The 23,991-nt window shown below is 54.7% G+C and overlaps 3 protein-coding genes across 10 annotated transcripts; 2 read left to right on the forward strand and 1 right to left on the reverse strand.

Moving 5' to 3' along the window:
* Positions 1 to 52: 52 nt before the first annotated feature.
* Positions 53 to 6,375, reverse strand: ANKZF1 (ankyrin repeat and zinc finger peptidyl tRNA hydrolase 1). Of its 2 annotated transcripts, XM_045852469.1 has the most exons (14): positions 6,076 to 6,374; positions 5,849 to 5,980; positions 4,954 to 5,066; positions 4,415 to 4,517; positions 4,089 to 4,282; positions 3,583 to 3,695; positions 3,344 to 3,491; positions 2,844 to 3,072; positions 2,501 to 2,650; positions 1,376 to 1,859; positions 1,107 to 1,218; positions 805 to 972; positions 585 to 670; positions 53 to 383 (listed from the first exon to the last, which is right to left on the reverse strand). In XM_045852469.1, exons 2-14 carry the CDS (start codon positions 5,961 to 5,963, stop codon positions 260 to 262), a joined length of 2,139 nt encoding a protein of 712 aa, XP_045708425.1. In that variant the 5' UTR covers positions 5,964 to 5,980; positions 6,076 to 6,374; the 3' UTR covers positions 53 to 259. The 2 variants fall into 2 exon arrangements, with proteins under 2 accessions (XP_045708425.1, XP_045708415.1); XM_045852459.1 differs by having other exon boundaries at positions 5,849 to 6,375.
* A 182-nt stretch (positions 6,376 to 6,557) lies between these two features.
* On the forward strand, positions 6,558 to 16,070 carry ATG9A (autophagy related 9A). Of its 7 annotated transcripts, none has more exons than XM_045854504.1 (16): positions 6,558 to 6,725; positions 7,723 to 7,780; positions 8,224 to 8,355; positions 8,477 to 8,520; positions 9,048 to 9,112; positions 9,866 to 10,027; positions 10,231 to 10,372; positions 10,598 to 11,346; positions 11,428 to 11,581; positions 11,685 to 11,864; positions 12,234 to 12,482; positions 12,687 to 12,865; positions 12,971 to 13,088; positions 14,144 to 14,366; positions 14,561 to 14,706; positions 14,990 to 16,070. In XM_045854504.1, exons 3-16 carry the CDS (start codon positions 8,253 to 8,255, stop codon positions 14,993 to 14,995), a joined length of 2,520 nt encoding a protein of 839 aa, XP_045710460.1. In that variant the 5' UTR covers positions 6,558 to 6,725; positions 7,723 to 7,780; positions 8,224 to 8,252; the 3' UTR covers positions 14,996 to 16,070. The 7 variants fall into 7 exon arrangements, with proteins under 7 accessions (XP_045710460.1, XP_045710471.1, XP_045710475.1 ...); XM_045854515.1 differs by having other exon boundaries at positions 7,726 to 7,780; XM_045854519.1 differs by having other exon boundaries at positions 6,567 to 6,651.
* A 379-nt stretch (positions 16,071 to 16,449) lies between these two features.
* ABCB6 (ATP binding cassette subfamily B member 6 (Langereis blood group)) lies at positions 16,450 to 23,963 on the forward strand. Its single transcript, XM_045854266.1, has 19 exons — positions 16,450 to 17,291; positions 17,597 to 17,734; positions 17,992 to 18,178; positions 18,386 to 18,487; positions 18,664 to 18,847; positions 19,418 to 19,539; positions 20,302 to 20,411; positions 20,611 to 20,676; positions 20,849 to 20,974; positions 21,104 to 21,180; positions 21,273 to 21,336; positions 21,450 to 21,535; positions 21,734 to 21,791; positions 21,996 to 22,100; positions 22,521 to 22,695; positions 22,823 to 22,935; positions 23,179 to 23,273; positions 23,348 to 23,416; positions 23,664 to 23,963. Exons 1-19 carry the CDS (start codon positions 16,743 to 16,745, stop codon positions 23,761 to 23,763), a joined length of 2,526 nt encoding a protein of 841 aa, XP_045710222.1. The 5' UTR covers positions 16,450 to 16,742; the 3' UTR covers positions 23,764 to 23,963.
* Positions 23,964 to 23,991: the final 28 nt, after the last annotated feature.

The following is a 23,991-nucleotide window of genomic DNA, read 5'->3' on the forward strand; positions in this document are numbered from 1 at the left end:
TGGCCACAGTGGCCAAAAAGAACCAAAGGCCACCAGAACTGAACAAGTGCAGTTCCCTTACCAAAAACTTTATTGTAATTAAAGTTCCAGAGACAGTACCAGCTCCACACACCTCTGTGGCCATCTTTGCCCTGGCTCCTGAGTGTCTCTCACCCTAATCTTCCAAATACTCTGGTTTCTCGGGGAAGAAGAAGCCTAGGACCAGTGTGAATGTGCCCTCTCAGGGTGTAGCGCTGACCCCAGGTGGAGCCGTGAGAGGTCAGGAGGAGGGCTTCCCCGCCCGGCCGCGGTGCTCCTGCAGGCAGCGTGTGGAGCAGAAGGAGAAGTCAAGGTAGTGAAAGGGAATGAGACCTTGGAGGGAGGTCCCACAACTCCAGCAGCGTCTGAACAGAGGAAGAAAAACAGATGGACAGGTACCCCAGGAACTCTCCAATTCAAGTTCTCCCCGTCCCTCTTGCCATTTCTGTTTTCACTCCAAAGGTTCAAAGAACTCCTCAAATCCCTTCAACAAGCTCTCTACGTAAGCACTCATTCGACTTGCCCCAACATTATGGTCCACCCATCACTCCCGCCTCTCCACATACTGGGCATTGGCGATTGCAGAATCAGGGATCTGGGGGGCGGGGGCTCCCAACTGGGCAGCTAGTCGGCGCTCGGCAGCCAGAGCTCTCTAAGGGGAAGAGAAGTTGTGTTAAGGACAAGCCTCCAAGGGTGGACAGCGTACCCTACAGTGACAGCTGCACGCTGGAAAGGATTACACCTCCAAGGAAGTCTCGCTGCGGAAGAGAGGACCTGCGGCCTCACCTTCTCCCTGTCGCTCAGAGAGGCAAATCGCCGCTGCTCCTCCTGTTCCCGCTCCTCCTGCTCCCGCCGCTCCCGCTGCTGCTCCTCCCGCTGCCGTCGGGCTGCCTTCTGCTCCCTTTTCCGCAGAGCCTGCCGCGCCTCCATTTCTGGTGTCAGTGGCCCCGGCACCTGGAGGATTTCCGGGAAAGTATGAGGTAAGGCCTATACAAACTACCCTCGGTAAAACAGTAAGAAAGTAGAAAAGATTCAGCCAGGATCTATGATGCCTTCCCACTCTGCTGCTTCTTCCTTTCCCAGCTGACCTGAGCCTTGCCGTAATCATAAGCATCTGGATGCTTCTCCATAAACCTTCGGAACTCATTCCGTGTTGATCTGTCAGCTGCGACGGTATATGGTGGCCGGGTCCGGGAGTCCCTCGGTGTGAAAACCCCAAACGGGTTCAGCTTGCCTTGTGCATCTCCAAACACCCCATAACAAGACCAAGGGGAATACTGTCAAGTAGCCAATGCCAACATTAGCCCTCAGATCATCCTCTCTATATGAAGGGCTCAGCGTGGGGACCCATACTTACTGAACGGTGGGGTCAGCACCTGCCTCCAGCAGCAGGCGAACCACTGAACCTCTCCCAGCTGCGGCTGCTGCATGCAGGAGGGTGAAGCCACCGGAGCCCAAGGGGGCACTGAGCAGAGACAGAACTTCGGGGTCTATGGGGCTGGCAGCTAGCCAGATTTGCAGCATCCCAACATCTCCAGCTCGGCAAGCAGCGAGAAGCATGTCCCAGAGCTCTGAATGACCAGGGACCTTGTCCTCATCCAGGGAAGGCTCCAAAGGGGCTGCATGTGCTCTAGCTGGCTGTGAGAAGACCTCTTCTCGAGGTTGCTGGGGGAGAGTCACGTGTGCTCCAGTCTCCAGGTCTCGGCTTTTCTCCCTCTTATTCCTTTTTCTCCTCCTCCGCTTCGGCAATATTTCACACTCACGAAGATCCAGGGTCCCAATTGTCGACTCTACTAGCTCCAACTCCACCTGGAAGCCATCTTCTCCCTCTGACCCTGAACCTAGGGAAAAACTTGACATGTTACATCCATCTGAAGAAAAAGCAGAGGGTGGAAGGGTAGGGGCTGCCCCAGGTGCATAAGAATGTACATACAGAGATAATACAGGTCACTTTGAAATAAAATTATTTGTATTGTCAGCCAAGATAAAGTAGCACATCAAGAGCTAAATCCATTTGTATCCCGTGAAGAAATGAGGGTCTCAGCCCAAACGAGGGCAAGTCCAGAAGGAGCTAGGCAGAGACCAAGGTCCCTAGACTCGCCCATGAGCAGCCTTAGGATAGTGCACACAGAGGAAAGCATAGGAGCAGTGACAGCTATGCAGGCCAAGAGTGCAGCCAGGGAAGCAGTCCTTAGCATCCAATAAGGCCTACGATCCAAGGGCTAGAAAATCAACTTCATGTTAAGACTTTTCTGAGTACTAATAATATATCAAGGAACAAGAGCAGTAACAGGGGATTTGGAAAGGTCACTAAACACGTCTCAGTAACTTCTACCCCATATCCCATACTATAATCAGACCCGTGTGAATGTTGCGTAAGGGCTCATCTGTGAACCGGACAGTGAGAGCAGGGGGTTTGCTATTGCATTTCCAGGACAGACGCCCAGATAGACACTTGAGAGTTGACAGATGGTGTTCAAACCCTGTTCGGGAGAGTCCTCGTTCTGCCCCAGCGCCTCATTTTCATCACTGGGGACCTTGTTTTCTTCCTTGGTAGCCTTCTTCCTCTCTCTCGTTGTCTTCCAGTGTGTCTGAGGCGAGGCCAACCTGACTGTCTCCCGGGGGTCTTCTCCTGCCATAAAACAAAAGACGTTGCTCCAGTTTAGCTGAGGAGAAGCCAGCCCAGGTCTTTTCTCAACGAAGCTGTGATTGGGCTGCAGTCTGAGAGCTAGGAAATCATCTGGATGCAGAAATGAGAGCCCGAGCTTTGGGTTAGAAGGTACAGGAAGGTCTAGGGAGTCTGGGGGTCAGGATCAAAGGCTCACCGTGGATGTGCAAGGTGGTCAGCTTATGGAGCACACGCTGTAGTTCTTTGAAGGTGGGTCTGCGGGTAGCGAGGGGGATATCCCAAAGCCGGGGATCCCCCCGTTGCAGGGGTGCCCCTTGGCCTCCGAAGAACAAGGACCGGCCAGAGCGGGGGGCGCGCAGCAATACTGTCCCAGCCTCCCCCAGCGCCTTAGCCCAGCCTGGCTCTGCCAGCAGGTCACGAACGTCCTAGAGAACAGAGCAACTCAGTCCTGTATCTTTTCACTTGTTACCTTTAAATCTCCAACCAAAAAATGGCCCCAAGTATAGGAAGTAAAAGGTAGAAATGAACACAGAAAGAAGGAAAGGACTAAGATTCCTGGGGATCCATCCTATTCTACCTTTGTCTACCCAGAAATAACAAAGACTGGAAGTTACAAGATTCAACCATTTTACTGTAACATTTAATGAATTGAAAATGTGCATTAGCGGACCACCAGATCTTAGATGCCTAACTTACCTTATATAAGGTGGCTTCATTGTAGCGCCTCAGGTTCGCTCCTGCAGAGCGACAAGCCCCGCCCCGGGCGTCACGAAGTCCTTGGGCTGTGCCGCGCTTGGCCCGTACTGTGTAGCGGTGAAAGGTCTTGTGTGCCACCACGTCTCTTCTGCAGACAACAAAGACTCAGTACCGGAAACCTGGCACTCCCAGCTGAGCAGGATCCACTCCGTCCATAACTCCACCCAGCACCCTCTCACCCTTGGTAAATGGCACCAGCAAAGTGCCCGGCCGCAGCCATGAGTACCACACAGTGTCTAGGACCTCCACTTTGCAGGTTCTGTAGTAGCAGTTCTGGCTCCTCCGGGGGCACCTGACAACAGAGGAGCAGGACAAACATCTGTCACATTAATTGACAGTATGAAACCAAGTGCCTGTGCTAACTGCTTCACAAGCAACATCTCATTTAATACAACCACCCTGAGGCTTGTCTCCACTTTACAAATAAGGAGGCTGGTAGAGGTAGTCAAGATCAAGTGGTGGAACCATAATCTAAACCCAGGTTGGTCTGTTTCCAAACTTGATTCCATTATACTTGACCCTTCCAAGACCCAGGCCGCTCAATCCAAGACTGTGATGTCAAGCTCAATACTCACACCCAACAGGAAGGAGGGGAAGAAGTGAGAAATGGACTGAGCTAAGCGAAGAGTTGAGGCTGAGTGTACCAAAGGTTGGAATTAACCATACAACCTGTGCTGTCACTTGCCTGGCGAGGGCCTAGGACACAGCGATAGGCATAAAGAAACTGGCCCTGGGCGTTTTGGAAAAGAACCCGATGGGAGCGGGAGCCTCGGGATTGGTTAGACTTCTCAAAATCAGGCTTCTCCTCTTGTAGTATCCGCAAGTCCTCCTCACTGGCTGAGTCTGAGTCTTCTGATCCTGAGATGCTGGAAAGATCTCCTGAAACATAAGACACCCAAGTTCGGTGCTCCAACTTTCAGCTTCCCACGAGCTCCTAAACGAGGGTCTTCTCCCACCCCTATGTCCTACTCCCACAAAGGTCTCCCACAAAGGTCTCCCACCAGCCATCACCTGCGGAGCTCCGCTTTTCAAAGTCCAGGGCAGACAGAAGAGGCTTGTCCTTGAGACGTTGCTTTAGGTTAAACCGATGCCAGTCAAGCTTATAATGTTCCCTCTGGTAGGAATCAATGAGGGAAGCAGAATATGGAAATATGGCCCAGCCTAGCCTTTTATGCTACCCGAGACCAGTAACAATGCCAGGAAGTATGACCAGGTTACACTAATTGCCTTATTCAAAACATGGACCTTTAGTCCCGGCCAGGTGGCTCAGTTGGTTGGAGCGCTGTTCCATTGTGAGTTCCATCCCTGGTCAGGGCACCTACCTAGGCTGAGGGTTCCATACCCAGCTGGGGCATGTATAGGAAGTAACCAATCGATGTTTCTCTCTCTCCCTTCCTCTCTCTCTAAAATCAATAAACCTACCCTTGGGGTGAGGAGCTTTTGAAAAAAATGGATCTTTATTCATTAAAGACATATCAAATACCTACCTCTCCTCACCCACCATTTTACTTTTGTTTCCACCCTTTAGTTCTGTACCTGGCAGCTTTTACCTGTTCCTGGTGGTTCTGGAAGGTCTGGTCACAGGTTGAGCAAAGTAACTTCCCTGAAATATCCAGAGGACCCTGGAGTGGTTTTCTTTCTGGGCTTGCTCTCTCCTCTGAACCTAAATAAGGGAAGGGCAATTACAGGTGGAAAGGGAGCCCGAATCCATAGTACCTGGAATTATATCAAGTGTCTAATATATAAAGCAGAGGAGGATACAAAATAAAGAGATGGCATATCCTTGCTTTCAAGGAATTTACAGTCTAGTAATCATGACATAAATGCCACAATAACCACTTTATACAATAAATACACTTCTGAAAAGATGTGCAACATGACTATAAATCAAGCATTGTATTTCACCAAAGAGATTTAGATAATCTTGCAGAAAATATATTTTGGTAAGGTTATTTTTAATCGAGCAAAAATCACTTCCCCCAATACCAATTTTTTAGCTTACATTTCCAATTACAGTGTGCAGTTTGTTTTAAAAAAAGGTTAAAAAAAACATAGCCAGAGACAAACGGAAATTGTACAAAATCAAATAATGTAGTGTCATATCAGCATGAAGGAATCATTTGATTGGAATCCAGTTAAACTTGGACTATAGGAATTTTGGAAAAATACCTAGGAATTTTGAAGTGTTTTTGCAGGCAGTGGTGTTAATAAGACAAGACATAAACAATGGCAAGAGACTTATTTGGAGATAAATTCAGGGGCCTGTACTAGAAACAACATAGAGATTGAATGAATTTAAGATAAAATTTATCCCTTGGAAAGAGATGTCAACAAGAGCTCCTAAGCCAGGAATACCAAACTGGATGTATTCTCTGGAGAAGCAAAATAAGCTGCAAAGAGCCCTGTCATGTTCCTCGTGGGTCCACCCCAAATCTTCCCGGATACCTGGGCAGGAAGTCCGCAGAGCCTGGGCCAGAGTCTCCCCAGGAGGGTGTGTCACCAGGCTCAGGCCCCGAAGGACCGGGGCATCCACGTTGAGATCAAACAGGGAGACCGACATAGGAGCCTGGGCTGCAGCTGGAGCCGGCGACATGGCTGAGCAGAAGGAAAAAAACAGACCTCCCCCCACCCGCCGCGGTCTCCAACGCGCAGCAAGGCACCTCCGCCCTCACCCAGGTATCGGGAGACACGTAACCTCAGCCGGCTTTCTCAAAACCCACAGTCTCGGACCACTCAAGAGTGACATGAGGGATCATCCAGCTTTCAAATCGAGTTCAACAGAGATAAAATCAGTGAGGTTCCTAATCGACCGCTCTTCGTTAACCGCGCGACAAGCTCCAGCAATGACTAATCCACGTGTACTCCTCCCAGCCCTCAGAGGTTGCACCACCGGTCCCCCGGCAGCTGAGCCGCACCGCAGAATCCTCAGTTCTAAACCCGGATTCCTGCAACACCAGTGCAATCTCGTCACTACGGAGCAGCGAAGAGGACAAACGGTAGCGCCCACACAGGGGCCCCGCCCCACGTCGAGCTCCCTATTGGTCCTCTGACGTCTCAAGACCCGCCTCCAGCCCTTAGTCCCGTCCCCTAGGCCAAGAATTGGCCGCTGTGTCTCCGCCCCCCGCGCTCATTGGGCAGGCTGGCTGCGGTGACAGTGAGTGGCAGACGCCGGGCCTAGCTCTCGGGATCAGGTCGAGCCCAACGGAGCCGTCGGAGCCCCTGGAATCACCCGGGTCACGATTCCTGAGGTGAAACGCGAGACCGGTTACTGGTTGTCTCAGGGCTCGGGCCGACCTGATCAAGGGTGTCCGCGGAGACCTAAGTGAGCTCGCGGCGGGTAACGGGGGTAGGGGCGCCGCGGGCGGGGCGCAGGCGCGCAGCCGGAATGTTTTGATAGCGGGGGCGCGCCGGCAGGGGCGCGCGCGGGCAGCGGGCCCGCGCACAAGGTTGTCCGCTGTAGGGAACCGAGCCCTTGGCCTGGTGACGGGCGACCCTGGGGCGCCCTGGGCTCGGGTAGTGGCTGCTGGCTGTGGGGAAGCAACCCAGTCCACCTGGGGGCCGGCTGTCGGACTGGCTCCTTCCTCCAACATCTGCAGGAACCCTTGAGCCCAGGCGGGGCCGGCCGGGGTTCCATGGGCCCTGGGTTCACATTGCCCTGGTGAGTGGTGAGCTCCGAGGGTTTGGTCAGCTCCTTTGGACCCTGTTTTCTTGCTAACCCGGGGAATCCCACCGGGCCAGGCTGGGCTGGGCTCCAGGGCTCCGGGACTCCGGGGCTCCATGGCTCCAGGGCTTCGGGACTGGGTGAGTGCCACCCAGACCATGCCTGGCTTCGTGGTCTTAACGGAACACACAGTTTGCCCTGGATCTGTGTCAGGAATTCCCATCCAGGAGCTGTGCCTGCCCGCTGGCCCTTCGGTGCTAGGGACGCAGGGGAAGGGGTCGACCAGGAAGGGCTTCTTCGGAAATGACTCTCACCTTGGGTTTTGGGTTTCGCGCTTTGTGGACTCTGTTGGCCTGATTTCTGAGGCTGAGGTGGAGCAATGGAGAAACAGTTCAGAGGGGCCTTCCCACCTCAGACCTGTACCGGCTCAGTCTTCACAGCTTTCCAGTGAGCCTCTTCTTGAGTTGAGTGGGTGGCCCTGTACAGAACTACCGGAGGAAATGGGAAAATGCATAACCCTAGGCTGGAACGATGCCCCCTACCCCATGTTTGGCCTCCTCTTAGTTGGGGAGGAGGGGTGGGTGGGTGGGTGCCTGGGAAGGTTGGGTTTTTTTCTGTCCCCACTCCCTACTCTGGGGCCTGACACCTTCTCTTCTAGCAGCTGCAGAGCGAGGGCATCAAGGGCTGGAGTAGAGCAGACACTGTCCATGGAGCTGGTAAGGCCATGTGCTTATTTTTCAAACTTTTGTTTGCAAAGCGCTTCCAAACATCCAGTTTCTTGGGAGACCAGGTTCTCCAGGAAGGCAGGTGGAGGGTTGCTTCTCTCCACTAATAGAAGATGAAACAGCCCCCACCCAAAGGGGCAGAGTCTGGCTTCAGGCCAGTAAGGCCCCAACAGACACTCAGTAAAGGCTCCAAGAAAGAACTGCTTCTCAGCCTTTTGGCTGAGTGTAAAGGCTCTAGGAATGACTGATCTCATTGGTCTCCCAAGCCCTGAGCTTGCTGCCCTCCTTTCATTCCTCCTCCTCCTCTGTCTTTGAGCCAAGAAGACTGGTAGTAGGGACCAAAGATTCTTTCTCACTCTTGATTTAGGAGGCAGGGCAGCAGATGAGCAGCACCAGGGGCTGACCCAAGGTCCTTTCTTCCCTGTTCCTGACAGGTGGATAAGGTGGATAGGGGGCGGTGGTGATGGCGCAGTTTGACACGGAATACCAGCGCCTGGAGGCCTCCTACAGCGATTCGCCCCCAGGAGAGGAGGACCCATTGGTGCACGTCCCTGAGGGGAGCAAGTGTGAGTCCTTGGCCATGACAGCCAGAGCTGGGGCACGGGGGAGGGTTGCTGGAGGAACACTGCGGGAGCAAGGGGCTGGTGTTCCTTCAGGGCTCTGACATCTCTGCTCTTGCACACACAGCACCTTGGCACCACATCGAAAACCTTGACCTCTTCTTCTCTCGAATATCCTTTGTGTCTCTGTGTTGGAGCTCTGGGACCTTTAGCCCATCTCTGAGCAGGGCCCCAGTTGGGAAATTTGGGTGGGCTTGACTACAGTCCCTGGAAGAGGGATGGAACTCTTGAGGCTAAAAGGAAATGAGGAAGTAATGGTCATTGTAGATAGTGATGGCTCATGTTTACCAAGAGCTATGTTCCTTTCACTTTGTGGTGTTAATTTATAAGGAAACTCTCCAAGGGTGATCCTCCATTTTGATGGGATTCTAATAACCATAATAATGTCTTTTGACTCCTTCTGTGTCACCTCTGTGTGAAATACTTTACATGCATTGTCTTAGACCTAATAATCCTTTGACTTAGGTGCTATTATTCCCAACCCACCACTACAGAGGGAAGCTTAAAGAGATTAAGTACTTGGGCAAAGTCACGTGGCTAGAAAGTCCTAGAGCTAGGACTTAAGCTCAGGTTTGAGACACCAAAGGCTGTGCTCTTCATTGCTATCTCTACCAACCACTTTTTCTTAAGAATTACACGTTTATAATCTACACCAGAAGAATGGCTTCACTTGCATGCTCATCGGGGAGATCTTTGAGCTCATGTAAGTATAAAAAGGGATGGATGATTTGGTGACGGAATACATCTCAGTTTTTCCTCTCTTTGACCTCAGCCTTGGCCCTACCTGCCTCTCAGTCCTGGGCTCAATATTCAGCAGACCTTTGTAGTTCAGGGACTGGGAATGGCACCAAAATTTACAACCTTCACCTTTTTTTTATCTTCCATATGAGGAAAACTTTCCAAGTTCTGTCTCTTCCATGAAGATAACTCAGACTCGATCATTTCCTCAGAGCTCCAGTGTGATGGGCATGGCTCATTCAGAGATGCCACCCACTTGAGAAACATGTCTTTTCTGCCTTGGCTGCACCTTAGGCCTGCTGCTGGGCAGAGAGCCTTCTAAGAGGAAGGAGCCCTATGGCCTTGCCAAAGAGGAAGGGATTAGGAAACCTTCCCTTCCCTCCCCAGTATCCACCAGATCAGAAGGAAAGCAGGGACCAGGATCCAGAGACAACAATCACAAGACTTTTGAGAGAGTCCTGTAAGCTGTGGCAGAGATTACGCTGAGGTGGGGAAGCAGACTGATTCTGTAGGGCCTGAGGCTAAGAAGGAAAAAAATAGGAGCTTGTTTGTGGAGCTAAGCAGTAGAGGTAGCCTGCTGGGAGTTCTCCAGCCCTTCCATTCCCCAGAGGCTATTCCATAATCGTGTTCCTGCTGCTTCCAGACTTCTCTCTTTCCTACGTTATTTCACGGGCACCTCGCTGACTCTCGGGCTGTACGCCTCTTCCCAACTCCCCAGGCAGTTCCTCTTTGTGGTTGCCTTCACCACCTTTCTGGTCAGCTGTGTGGACTATGACATCCTATTTGCCAACAAGATGGTGAACCACAGTCTCCACCCTACCGAGCCCGTCAAGGTCACTCTGCCAGATGCCTTTTTGCCTGCCCAAGTCTGTAGTGCCAGGTAAGGGCCACCACCGTTCAGAGGGCATCAGAGCCTATAGTTCTGCTAGCAGGCGGGGAATGGAGTGGAATGTGAGGCAGTAACACATACCTTAGAACACAGACTTGGGCTTGGGCTCAGCCTCACTGGATCCTCCAGCAGAGCAGTATGTCTGCCAAGACTCCTTAAAGGCACCCCTCTTTCTCCTTTCTTTCCTCCACCAGGATTCAGGAAAATGGCTCCCTCATCACCATCCTGGTCATTGCTGGTGTCTTCTGGGTCCACCGGCTTATCAAGTTCATCTATAACATTTGCTGCTACTGGGAGATCCACTCCTTCTACCTGCATGCTCTGCGCATCCCCATGGTGAGACTGGGAAGTCAGGCAGTTAGCACCACAGCCCAGGCCATCTCCTACAGCTTGGGAAGGGCGGGGCGTGTTCCCAAGCATCGGGCATCCTCGGCCGTCACTGGCAGGTCAGGGAGTATCACTCAGCTAAGCATAGGACACCCGACCCTCCCAGCTAATGCAGGGCAAGGGGTCAGGCCAACTGCCCCACCTTCCTTACCTCGTCTCTTCCCCACCCCACAGTCAGCCCTTCCATACTGCACGTGGCAGGAAGTGCAGGCCCGGATTGTGCAGACCCAGAAAGAGCACCAGATCTGCATCCACAAGCGTGAGCTGACAGAGCTGGACATCTACCACCGCATCCTCCGTTTCCAGAACTACATGGTGGCGCTGGTGAACAAATCCCTCCTGCCCCTGCGCTTCCGCCTGCCCGGCCTCGGGGAAGTTGTCTTCTTCACCCGTGGCCTCAAGTACAACTTCGAGCTCATCCTCTTCTGGGGACCTGGCTCTCTGTTTCTCAATGAATGGAGCCTCAAGGCTGAGTACAAGCGTGGGGGGCAACGGCTAGAGCTGGCCCAGCGCCTCAGCAACCGCATCCTGTGGATTGGCATTGCCAACTTCCTGCTGTGCCCCCTCATCCTCATCTGGCAGATCCTCTACGCCTTCTTCAGCTACGCTGAGGTGCTGAAGCGGGAGCCAGGGGCCCTGGGAGCACGCTGCTGGTCACTCTATGGCCGCTGCTACCTCCGCCACTTCAACGAGCTGGAGCATGAGCTGCAGTCCCGCCTGAACCGTGGCTACAAGCCCGCCTCCAAGTACATGAATTGCTTCTTGTCACCTCTGCTGACACTGCTGGCCAAGAATGGTGCCTTCTTTGCTGGTTCCATCCTGGCCGTGCTTATTGCCCTCACCATCTATGACGAAGATGTGTTAGCCGTGGAACACGTCCTCACCACCGTTACACTCCTGGGGGTCACTGTGACCGTGTGCAGGTGGGCAGGGTAGCAGGTGGGAGCAAGCCGACTAGCGTTCTCTGGCAAGGCTGACCTCTCACCATAACCCCGATCCCATAGATCCTTTATCCCGGACCAGCACATGGTGTTCTGCCCCGAGCAGCTGCTCCGCGTGATCCTCGCTCACATCCACTACATGCCTGACCACTGGCAGGGTAATGCCCACCGCTCGCAGACCCGGGACGAGTTTGCCCAGCTCTTCCAGTACAAGGCAGTGAGTGGAGTTGGAGTTAGGGCCTGCTAGAAGCTGGCTGGGAGCTCGGTGGTGAGGGCTGGGGTCCCTCCTGCTGTCGTGACCTTGGTCCCCTCCCTTTCAGGTGTTCATCTTGGAGGAGTTACTCAGCCCCATTGTCACACCCCTCATTCTCATCTTCTGCCTGCGTCCGCGGGCCCTGGAGATTATAGACTTCTTCCGTAATTTCACCGTGGAGGTCGTCGGTGTTGGAGATACCTGCTCCTTTGCCCAGATGGATGTTCGCCAGCATGGGCATCCCCAGGTACCGGGAGAGGAAGGGGGCAGGTGGCGAGAGGTGGTGTTGGCAAACTGTGAGAAGGCACCCTTCTAAGCCAACACATCACAAAAGGACAGCCCTGTACCAGGGCACACACTGCCTGATAAACAGGAGCCTGGGCTGGATTTTAGCCCTAAACTGGAACCCTTGGCCAAGAAGCTCCCTTGAGAAAAGCACAAACCAAGCAATTAGCCCAGCATGTGGCCACTCCTAGGGTAGGAACCAGGGCCCCTGGACAAGACAGAGCAGTGTGCTGCTGTCTCTGTCCTCGGGGGGCAGAGCCTCTCCCCAGCAGGAAAAGCACAAAAGGGTTCCTATGAGCGGACCGTCCTCACTGTAGCCTCCCTTGTGCAGTGGTTATCTGCTGGTCAGACCGAGGCCTCCGTGTACCAACAAGCCGAGGATGGGAAGACAGAGCTGTCACTCATGCACTTTGCCATCACCAACCCTGGCTGGCAGCCGCCACGTGAGAGCACAGCCTTCCTGGGTTTCCTCAAGGAACAGGTTCAGCGGGACGGAGCAGCTGCGGGCCTTGCCCAAGGGGGTCTTCTTCCTGAAAATGCCCTCTTTACATCCATCCAGTCCTTACAATCTGAGTCTGAGGTGTGTTCCTGGGGACTGGGAGCAGATGGGCCGAGTGGACTCCAGGAACTGGAGTTGAGGACTAGGCATGGGGTGGAAGGGCCCAGCCTATAGTTTTCCTTCTGTCTGTTCAGTCTGTGCCATTGGGTCCTGAGTGCAGAATAGTGGGGGGCCCAGAGGTCTCCCTCCTGCCCTGAGAATTCTACTTGCCCCTCTCTTTCATAGCCACTGAGCCTTATTGCCAATGTGGTAGCTGGCTCGTCCTGCCGGGGACCCTCACTGCCCAGAGACCTCCAAGGTTCCAGGCACAGAGCTGAAGTCGCCTCTGCCCTGCGCTCCTTCTCCCCTCTGCAGCCTGGTCAGGTTCCCACCGGCCGGGCTACTAGCACCATGACAGGTTCGGGGTGAGTAGAGGTGGGCCAAGATGGGAGGGCATGGCAGTACAGCACCTAGCAACTCGTGTCTCAGAAATGTGGTTGACTGCCGTATGTGTGTGCTGGGGGGGACAGGGTAGACGCCAGGACAGCCAGCTCCGGGAGCAGCGTGTGGGAAGGACAGCTGCAGAGCCTGGTGCTGTCAGAATACGCATCCACTGAGATGAGCCTGCACGCCCTCTACATGCACCAGGTGAGTGGGCAGCAAGGCGTAGGGCCATAGAACCAAGGCGGCAGTTGGAAAATAGACTAGAGCAGCTGTCCCCGACCTTTTCGGCACCGGGGGCCGGTTTCATGGAAGACAATTTTTCCACAGATGGGGGCGGGGGGATGGTAGACAGGAGGCAGAGTTCAGGTGGTAATGAAGGTGAAGCTTTGCTCGCTTGCCTGCTGCAGGCTACTCACTTCCTGCGGTGCAGCCCAGTTCCTAACAGCTCACAGACGGTACCAGCCCACGGCCCGGGGGTTGAGGACCCCTGGAATAGAGGACAAAGCTGGGTCCTTGTTATGGTGGAAAAAAAATAGAGGGTTTTAGACATGGAGAAGCAATATGTAGATTCAAATCCCTGCTCTTGTCATTTACCTGCTCTGTAATCTCCATTCCAGCATACACCCTCTTCTTACTAGCCTTTCAGCCAAGCTTATTCTCATCCAGGGCCTTTACACACTGTGGTTTCCCCTGCAAGGACCCCCTTCCCTGAGATACCATATGGTTCCCTCCGTATTCGGGTCTCTGCACTTACCTTTTCCATGAAACCGTCTCCGGCCACCTTGAGTAAAAGCCTCCATTGTTTACCCCTCTGAATCTCCCTGCTATCTTTTCCTCCATAGTATTTAGCACCATCTGACATACTGTATTTTTTCCTTATTTATTTGTTTATTGTCTGCCCTTCTCCCTCCCTGGTGTATTGGCCCCACAAGGCCTGGGATCTCTGTCTGTTTTTCCCTGCTATACACCCAGCACCTAAAAGAGTGCGTGGCACTTAGATGTGCAGTTTGTTCTTGAATCAAATGCCCACGTACAATGAGTGCTACTATGACCAGTGCAGCGGTTCAGTCAGGGGTCTGCTAAGAAGTCAACCCGTGAAACATCAAGTGCACGTTACGCACTACTAGCACAATAGGTACTCTGGGTCAGTGACTCTTGGTGAGGTGGTGTAAGTAGGAAGTGGCTGACACCATGGTGGGAAGCAGCTGTTTCAGACAGATTATCCTTCCGTCCCAAATAATGAGCACCCCACTTCTCAGCTCCACAAGCAGCAGGCTCAGGCTGAACCGGAGCGGCACGTGTGGCACCGCCGGGAAAGTGATGAGAGTGGGGAGAGTGCCCCTGAAGAGGGGGCAGAGGGGGCCCGAGCCCCCCAACCTATCCCCCGCTCTGCCAGCTATCCCTGTGCTGCACCCCGGCCTGGAGCACCTGAGACCACTGCCCTGCAAGGGGGCTTCCAGAAACGCTACGGGGGCATCACAGGTATCCAGTGGGCGTACAGGAGGACACAACCTTCAGGGAAGGGTGGTTCTTTTGGGGCCTCTTGGGAAAGAAAGGTCAGAGGAACCAGGCCAAGGAGAATAACTCCTCCCTACCATCACCCAGGGAAGCCCTAGAACCCTTGTCCTCATTCCTGTTTGTATTCATTCTAAGAGTGTGTTTATTTGTGTCTCTAGATCCTGGCACAGTGCCCAGGGCTCCCTCTCACCTCTCCCGGCTACCGCTTGGAGGGTGGGCTGAAGATGGACAGTCAGTGTCAAGGCACCCAGAGCCCGTGCCAGAGGAGGGCTCGGAGGATGAGCTTCCCCCTCAGGTGCACAAGGTAAGGACTCTGGGGCCTGGTAACAAATGCTAGAAGTAGGAACTTCCAGGCTGAGGTCAAGGCTTCTCATGCAAAGAGAGGTGGGCCTCTCAAGCACAGATACTGCACCCTCCCCTCCAAAGTATACTCCTCTTTTTTTCCTATCTGCTCTGAAATCCAGGGCTTGATTTCTCCTTCACTTACCTCCCCAAGAATCAAGGTTTCCTTTTCCTTTATGTCCACGCTTCTGTGAACAGCTGAAGACGGTCTCCACTACCAACCCTTAACCCTTTTCTCTCTGCAGGTATAGACAAGGCTGACGAGCGTCCCTGTGCCCCAGGATGGAGGCCTCTTTTGCCCGGCCATCTCCTCCGCCCGCCATGGAGGGCTTCTCTGAGTGTTGCCTGGCTCCACGCGTGTGGTGTTTGTGTGTCCGTGCCTGGCCAAGGGAGGTGCCAACACTGGGCTCACCACAGCCCTAGAAGAGAAATTGGGGGCCTAGGAACCAGGGCACACAGGACTCAAGCTCATCCCCAGGAACCCCCGTGGCTCAGAGTGTGGTGCTAGAAACTGGTCCCCAGTCCCGGTACTGCCACCTTTGCATCCACCCCTGCAAATCTCCAGAGGACTGCCCACCACAGAAGCTGCCAAGCAGGGAGAACCTGTGCCAACTGTGGAATGGGGGGTTGGGCCTGAACCCTCAACCTCTGCGGCCTCCCTCTCCTGGCCCCGAAAAGATGAGCAGCTCAGGCTGTGGCCCTTACCTCACCCCCAGTTCTCTCCCAGTGCTGCAGCCTGCTCACCCCTCTCCTTCCTGCACATCACTGGCATGTGTGCTGCTTGCTCTGGTTCTGTTCGCTTGCTCCCCTTCTCTTCAGCGTTTGATTTGCGTTGGCGCAGAGGTCCTAGTTCCCAGCTCCTCTCATGCTATCTTTTGACACTAAGAGGGAAGTTTTCTAAATTGCAGGAGCAGGGTGGAAATTTTTTGCTGCCCTGTCCAATTTTTCGGATGGGGCCCTGGGAGACTGAGGCCTTCCTGTGCCCCATTACTGCTTATTGTACCACCCCCCTCCCCCTCACCTGCACAAGGGACAGGGTTGGAGAGTGCCCTGGTCTGTCTACCTCCCAGCAAGAGAGCTGTGGCCTGCCTCCGGCTGTCCTCTAGAGGGGGACAAAGGGGCGACAGGATGGCCTCACCCTAGGCTTTGGGCTGCCGCATTGCATGCTGGGACTCAGCTCTTACCCTCCGCCCCACCCTCACTGAGCTCTGTTCTGCGGGTGAACAGTGAATTGCCCTTCCGGAGCTCACAGCTTCCTGAACTCACAGCGGAAAGCGGTGGGGACCGTGTACAGCTTGATAACCCTTAATAAAGAAGGGACTTTGACCAGGTTGTGGCTTTGTCGTTTCGCGCGGCTACAATTCTGGGAACCAGAAAAATTAAGTGCGTGTGATCCCTCCAAGTGGCTTGGGACCAGGACGGGCCCTATAGAAAAGTGGGCCCAGCAGTGGCTTGGACACACTGAGCTAGCTGGTTTAGCAGAACGCCCATTTCCGATCCGTGACTCCTTGGAGGTCAAGGTCTCCAGCCAGACTGGCGGTCAGATTTCCCGCTCCCAGCACGTGACCAAGTTGCCTCCGCTGGTCTATTTTGCCTTCCCCATGTGTACCACTTGCCCCGCCCCTTCGGTGACATTTGGCCAATGGGGACCCTGGGTAGGGACTGGAGGCAGTCACGGTGGGCTGGGCTGCTGCGAATTACAGCGCATGTGTCAGACACTGACCATTCCTGTCGCCGGGAACTTGCCTGAGAGGGTCGTGAGCCGGGAGCTAGGCGCAGCCGGGAGAAGACGGCATACGTGCCCTGCGTGAGTGCGTGGTGGCGCGTGCGCGAAGCGAGTGGGCGGTGTGGCTGAGTCCACGTGCACCCCTGACAGCGGACCCCGCGGCTCCATGACCCGAGACTCCCCATCCCCAGCGTCCGTGACCCTCCCCAGCGGCCGGTTTCGTTCTTTCGTCCCGCAGTCCCTGCAGCCTCAGCCTGCGGCCACGCACTGCCATGGTGACTGTGGGCAACTACTGCGAGGCTGAAGGGCCTGTGGGGCCAGCCTGGGTGAAGGGTGGCCTGAGTCCCTGCTTCTTCTTCACGCTCATGCCCTCGATGCTGATGGCCCTGGGGGCTCTGGCCTTGGTGCTGGCCCTTCCCTGCAAGCGTCGGGAGCGGCCAAATGTTGCCGAAGTGCTGTCCTGGAGGGCCGGCCCTCATGTCGCTCCCTACGGGCTGCAGCTCCTTCTGGCCACACTTCAGGTGGCATTGCCTCTAGCCTGCCTGGTTGGTCGACTGGGCACTGCCCAGGGGGCCCCACTGCCAGGTTACCTGCTGCTGGCTTCCATACTGGGGACTCTGGCCAGCGCCTGTGGCTTGGGGCTGCTCATCGTGGAACGGAGCCAGGCATGGCAGAAGCTAGCAATGGGCGCCTGGATCAAATTCAGTCACAGCCCGGGTCTCCTGCTCCTCTGGACTGTGGCGTTTGCAGCCGAGAACTTGGCCCTGGTGTCTTGGAACAGCCCACAATGGTGGTGGGGAAGGGCAGACTTGGGCCAGCAGGTGAGGGACCTCATGGGGAGAGGGAAAGCGTGGGTGGCAGGGGCTGATCATACTGGCTTTTCGCATAGGGCTGACTCTAAGAAAGGGAAGACAGGAGGGGCTGGCACTGGCTGGAAGCTGATAGCCAGCTGGTGGGGTGTGTCTGTGCTGAGTCATTGTGGGGATTTTTTTTTTTTTTTGCAGCTTGTTAGTTGCTGGGCCCCTGAGATGGACCTGGATGCGTGCCCTATAGCAGTCCCTAACTGTTATAAGTAGTAACAATAGCATCTGGCCCTGTCTGATACTCTCCCCGCATTTCATTCTAGGTTCAGTTTAGCCTGTGGGTGCTGCGGTATGTGGTCTCTGGAGGGCTTTTTGTCCTGGGGCTCTGGGCCCCTGGACTTCGTCCCCAGTCATACACCTTTCAGGTCAATGAAGAGGACCAAGATGTAGAGAGGAGCCAGGTACACCTCGATATCTGAATCTTAGCGTCTGCCTTCACCTCTGCCATCATTTTTCCCACCATAGTAAACTCTCTTTCCCAAGTGTCACATTGTGCTGAGTCAGCCTTTCTGACCCCATCAGGGATTACATATGGGTCCAAAATGTCTAATAGCCCCCTGGGACCCATAATCCCACACATTTTTCCTAGGCGGTTTCTGGCTAGTGCACTTCTTTCTGATTTCCGAGCTCCCCTCTCCTATGTGCTTCACTACCCTAGGATCAGTGGACACAGGGGCCACCACAGTCTACCTGGCGAGACCTTGGCAGGAAGCTCCGCCTACTGAGTGGTTACCTGTGGCCCCAGGGGAGTCCAGCTCTGCAACTTGTCGTAGTCATCTGCCTGGGGCTCATGGGATTGGACCGGGGACTGAACTTGTTGGTCCCCATCTTCTATAGGGACATAGGTGAGGGGGAGAAGGAGGGACAGCTCCATGCCCTGGTCCTTCATTAGCCTGGTGGGTGGGGGGACCCTCACCTAGGGGGACCCTAATGTAGGGTGACAGAGTCGGGAGCTGGGTGGTCAGAAAGAAGCTATGGCTGGTGCCTGGGGCAGCCTCTTCTGAAGAGAGTCCTAGGGGCCATAAGTGGGCTTTGACTCATTTTCTCCATAGTGAACTTGCTGACTGAGAAGGCACCTTGGAACTCCCTGGCCTGGACTGTTACCACCTACGTCTTTCTCAAGTTCCTCCAGGGGGGTGGCACTGGCAGTACAGGTAGGAGGGATTCTCAGCCTGGCTGGTGCAGACCCTTTCTCCTCTTCCTGATGTTCGCCTCCCACAGGCATTGCTGCCCTGGGCCCCTTGGTGCTTTCCGACCTTTCACATCCGGGTGCTAGGCCGATGTCAGTTGGCCCTTCAGCCCTCCTGAGGCCTCCCCCCGCTCTCCCCAGGCTTCGTGAGCAACCTCCGCACATTCCTGTGGATCAAGGTGCAGCAGTTCACATCGCGGAGGGTGGAGCTGCGCCTCTTCTCCCACCTGCATGAGCTCTCACTGCGCTGGCACCTGGGGCGCCGCACAGGGGAAGTGCTGCGGATCGTGGACCGGGGCACATCCAGCGTCACCGGACTGCTCAGGTGCCAGGCCTGTGGAGAGGGAGTGGGGGAGGGCGGGGCTGGAAAAGCAGGGATGGAGGGGCTGTCAGTGTAGACCCAGCCCAAGGAACTGCCCCTCCTCCCTCTTTCCTTTTCTAATAAGATTAATGTACATATTCTGTCCTAATAGCTTAAACTGTGAGCAAATCTCTTGAATTCCACTCACTTTTCCAGAGGTTCCCTCTCCATTTAGTATGAGTTCTGCTTCTTTGCATTTTTACGTGTATGTGCGCCGACTCCCAGAGCTGAAATGGTGTTGTGCGGGTTTTTCCCAAAACAAATGGTATCATGATACAGGAATCACTCCCAGAGTTGCTTTAGTAACAACACAGTGTGGAGCCGTATTCTCAGCCAAGCGTGCAGATCTTCCTTCTTCATTAGGACTGGCCCAGAGCGCTTTGTGGCTTGGGCGTGCTGTGTGTCATTTAGCCGCCCACCTCTTAAGGGGCATTTAGCTTGACTGCAGTCTGTGGCTGCTGAAAACAAAGCACTGCACTGACACTCCGGCTTGGAGCCCCTAAACCTTTCTTTGCCCCTTGACCCCCCTCCCAGCTACCTGGTATTCAACGTTCTCCCCACGCTGGCCGACATCATCATCGGCATCGTCTACTTCAGCATGTTCTTCAACGCCTGGTTTGGCCTCATTGTGTTCCTGTGCATGAGTCTTTACCTCAGTGAGTGCTGATCGGTGAAACCGGCTCCCCGAACTCTTCAAGGACTCCCTTGGGCGTGAGCCCTGACCCACTTGGGTGACTCAGTTTGGAATGCTGTAGATCAGTGGGCTTGGAATAGTCCCCTGCTATTCCTCCACATGGTGGCGAGCTTGCTCCTCTGCCAAGGGAACCTTAACTCGACCTGGGTGGAGGACCAGAGCATCCTGGTCCCATTAGACACCCATTGTGGTTACGGGTCAAGGAGAATCCTCACTGTGTAGCAGATGCAACTTGCTTTGATTTGTTCCCCCAAAGCATTTTCTTTCTTTCTTTTTTTTTAAATATTTTATTTATTTATTTTCAGAGACAGGGGAAGTGAGGGAGAAAGAGAGGGAGAGAAACATTAATGCGTGGTTGCCTCTCATGTGCCCCCAACTGGGAACCTGGCCCACAACCCAGGCATGTGCCCTGACTGGTAATTGAACTGGTGACCCTTTGGTTCACAGGTCGGCACTCAATCCACTGAGCCTACCAAGGCCAAAATCCACTTCCCAGCCAAGGCTAAAAGCATTTTCATACACAAGGCTTTGTACAGGCTGCAGATATATCTTGGACACAGCCCCTTCCCTCAGGGAGCGTAGGGTATTCTTACTTAAGAACCTGGGTCTCTGGGCTGTAGTACAGGGTTAGCAGTAGTAGGTAGCAGACATACACATGCAGTCTCTGCTGTTGGGAGTGATATTTCTATCTCTCCTCCTTTCCTCTCCTCCTTCCACTCTCTAGTCCTGACCATCATGGTCACTGAGTGGAGAACAAAGTTTCGACGTGCTATGAACACACAGGAGAATGCTACCCGGGCACGAGCTGTGGACTCTTTGCTAAACTTTGAGACGGTAACAGAGACCTCAGTGGCAGTGGTGTGAGACACAGAAACGTGGAGGAGTGTGTCTGGGATCTCTGGGGCTGCTGAGGAGCTGGGGGGTGCGAGGTGTGCTGTTTAAAATTAGGAAGGAGGGATTGGGGATCTGGAGGCAACGGTCCAGGTGCCGAGTGCTCCAGCCATGTCAAACAGTGGTGCTTTGAATTCATCAGGTGAAGTACTACAATGCAGAAGGTTATGAAGTGGATCGCTATCGAGAGGCCATCTTAAAATACCAGGTGAGGATGCTAGTTTGAGGCCTTCTGAGAGCAACGACCTGGCCTTACGGAGCTGCCCGGGCCAAAAGGAGTACAATCTGGGCTGTGAGGTTGAAGGTCCCTGGACCCAGTGTCGGCTTTGGTGATGGTCTGCACATATGTGACAATCCTCTCTCCTGTACCATTCCCACAGGGTTTGGAGTGGAAGTCAAGCGCTTCGCTGGTTTTGCTAAATCAGACTCAGAACCTGGTGATTGGACTTGGGCTGCTCGCTGGCTCATTACTCTGCGCATACTTTGTCAGTGAGCAGAAGCTACAGGTGAGGGGATTGTGTAGGGGACAGGGAAGAGGGGCCCGGAGCCTGTGTCTGGGCCACCAGGCTCCTGGGGCGGGCAGGGTGACACCAAAGGCCTATTATGACTTGGTTCTCTTCCCTGGATCTCCACAGGTTGGGGACTTTGTGCTCTTTGGCACCTACATCATCCAGCTATACATGCCCCTCAACTGGTTTGGCACCTACTACAGGTAACCTGACCCCTGGCCCTCACCTGGCCAGGTGCATTCATCATTGTTTTCCCAGCGCTTCAGAAGAGCTCCAACCAGCACTCTCATTGCAGGATGATCCAGACCAACTTCATTGACATGGAGAACATGTTCGACCTGCTGAAGGAGGAGACAGAAGTGAGTGAAGCTGGAGGGGTGGGGTTTTGGGGAGGGGGAGCCTGCATGGTGTCCCCTGTGCCTGGAGAGTGCTAGAGCTGTGACTGCTGCGTGCACCGGTGGCGCTCTCCCAGGTGAAGGACCTTCCTGGAGCAGGGCCCCTGCGCTTTCAGAGGGGCCGGATTGAGTTTGAGAATGTGCATTTCAGCTACGCCGATGGGTGAGCCCCTCACCTCCTGCCACTCCAAGGCCCCCTTTCCCCCTGTCCACTTACACACTGCCTTCCTGCCCCCTCGTCCCTGCCTTTTGGGAAGAGAGCCCAGGCAGGGGAGGGTCAGGGCCCAGTAGGAGCTCTGCTGTTGGAAGGGGGCGCTGGGAGTGCAGCAGACCTGCTGACCATGCCCACTGTCCCTTGCAGGCGGGAGACCCTGCAGGATGTGTCCTTCACTGTGATGCCTGGACAGACCCTGGCGCTGGTAAGGGGAGACCCAGCCACTTGGCACAGCCTCCTCCACCTTCCCTTATTCCAGCACCCCTGGTTGCTTGTGACCCAGGCTGGGAGTCAGAGGCCCCTGTCATGATGGGTCACAGGAGTGAATGTGGACATTGGTGGTCTCTTAGAGAGAAAGCCTTGAAAGCCAGCGGGCCCAGGAATGGTTTTCCTGTTTCCAATGCCACAGGTGGGCCCGTCTGGAGCAGGGAAGAGCACAGTTTTGCGTCTGCTGTTTCGCTTCTATGACATCACCTCTGGCTGCATCCGAATAGATGGTCAGGACATTTCACAGGTGAGGTTGTTTGGGAGAAAACTGTCATTTAGGGTCCTGTGTGTTAATGAATGTAAGTGCTGAGCACCCAGGAAGAGGAGATGCACCTCTGCAAAAAGCCGGGGCAGGAGACCTCAGCCTTTCTAGCACCATCTGGCCTACACGAGGACAAGAGTCACAGGAATGATTTGTACAGTGCCGTCCAGGGCACAAAGGTCCGCGGCAGTCTGGGAAGCAGGGAGAGGAGGTGGACTTTCTCCTTATCGTTAGGAAACAGAGGTTGAGTGATTGGCCCACACAGCTGGGATTTGGGGTGATGGCGGCAGAAATTTTACCCAGGGCCTTTCTTCCATCCCATTTGCTTCTCGCCGGCCCATCCTACCTCCCAGGCCTGCGGGGAATCAATCTCACAGGCCAAGGCATGTGGTCTCTTGGCCCCAGGTGACCCAGATCTCCCTCCGGTCTCACATCGGAGTTGTGCCCCAGGACACCGTTCTCTTCAATGACACCATTGCCAACAACATCCGCTACGGCCGCATCACGGCTGGGAACGATGAGGTGGAGGCTGCTGCCAAGGCTGCGGGCATCCATGATTCCATTATGGGTTTCCCTGAAGGTAAGCTTGCCTGGCCTGGTTCAGCCCCGTTACTCCCTCTGACCTCTGTTCCGTCCCTTCCTTGCCTCATCTGCTCACAGAAACCAAGTTTATCATGTGTGACTTGGGAGGTGGGCGATATCCACAGGGTACGAGACGCAGGTGGGCGAGCGGGGACTGAAGCTGAGTGGTGGGGAGAAGCAGCGCGTCGCCATTGCCCGCACCATCCTCAAGGCCCCCGACATCATTCTGCTGGATGAGGTGAGGGCCCTGGGCAGCCTTCGCCCCTCCCCCCTGCCCTGCCTGTGCACACGCCATTCCTGCTGGGCACTGTTTTCCACCTGGGAGAGATATACCCCAGATCCATGTTTCACAAAACACCTCACAGTTCTCAAGCACAAACAAGGTTCTTTGTGGTTCCCAAGGCCTCAACCAGTAGCTTGCATGCTCCTCCCACGGGGGATTCGGGTGGCAGGGGCAGTCACACCCAGACCCTCTCTGCAGGCAACGTCAGCACTGGACACGTCTAATGAGCGGGCCATCCAGGCTTCTCTGGCCAAAGTCTGCACCGGCCGCACCACCATTGTAGTGGCACACAGGTATGCGACCGGTGCAGCGGGCAGCAGGGCCCACCTCCAGTGGCGTGCTGCATAACTGGTCTCTGGCTTCTCAGGCTCTCAACTGTGGTCGGTGCCGACCAGATCCTCGTCATCAAGGATGGCTGCATTGTGGAGAGAGGACGGTAAGGGACGTAGCAGAGTGGGCAGGGCTGGGCCTCCGCATGGTGGGCCCAGGATACGGCTGTGAAGTCCCAGGGGTTTCTGGAGGAGCCCTTGCCAACCCCCTGCCCCGTCTTCTCTGTGAGCTGGTGGCTGGTGGCGAGGACTTTTATTTTTTAAACGTATTTTATTGGTTATGTTATTACAGTTGTCCCACTGGTGGTGAGGACTCTTGTAGTAAAGCTAATTGACACTTTCTCCCTGCCGCAGGCATGAGGCTCTGTTGTCCCGAGGTGGGGTGTATGCTGACATGTGGCAGCTGCAGCAGGGGGGACAGGAGGAAGTCTCCGAAGACACCAAACCTGTCTAAGGCATGGTGACCAAAGTTGTGGCCGCTTCCCTCCCAAAGGGCAACTCAGAGGGCAGGAAGACGTGTCTGTCCTCCTCCCCTGGCATGTTTCACCCTGTTCTGGGGGTGCGGTGCTGGCTCCAGTGAGGGAAGGGGGCCTCTCGGGAAAGCCCTCTCTGAGGAAATAAAGCTGTGGACTGTGCTCGGATCAGTGACTTCACGGTGTGGCCCACTGGAGTGGGCCTTTAC

The sequence above is a fragment of the Phyllostomus hastatus genome, unplaced genomic scaffold (genome assembly GCF_019186645.2).
Source record: "Phyllostomus hastatus isolate PE091 unplaced genomic scaffold, TTU_PhHast_1.1 phas_contig_137, whole genome shotgun sequence".
Classification (NCBI taxonomy): Eukaryota; Metazoa; Chordata; class Mammalia; order Chiroptera; family Phyllostomidae; genus Phyllostomus; species Phyllostomus hastatus.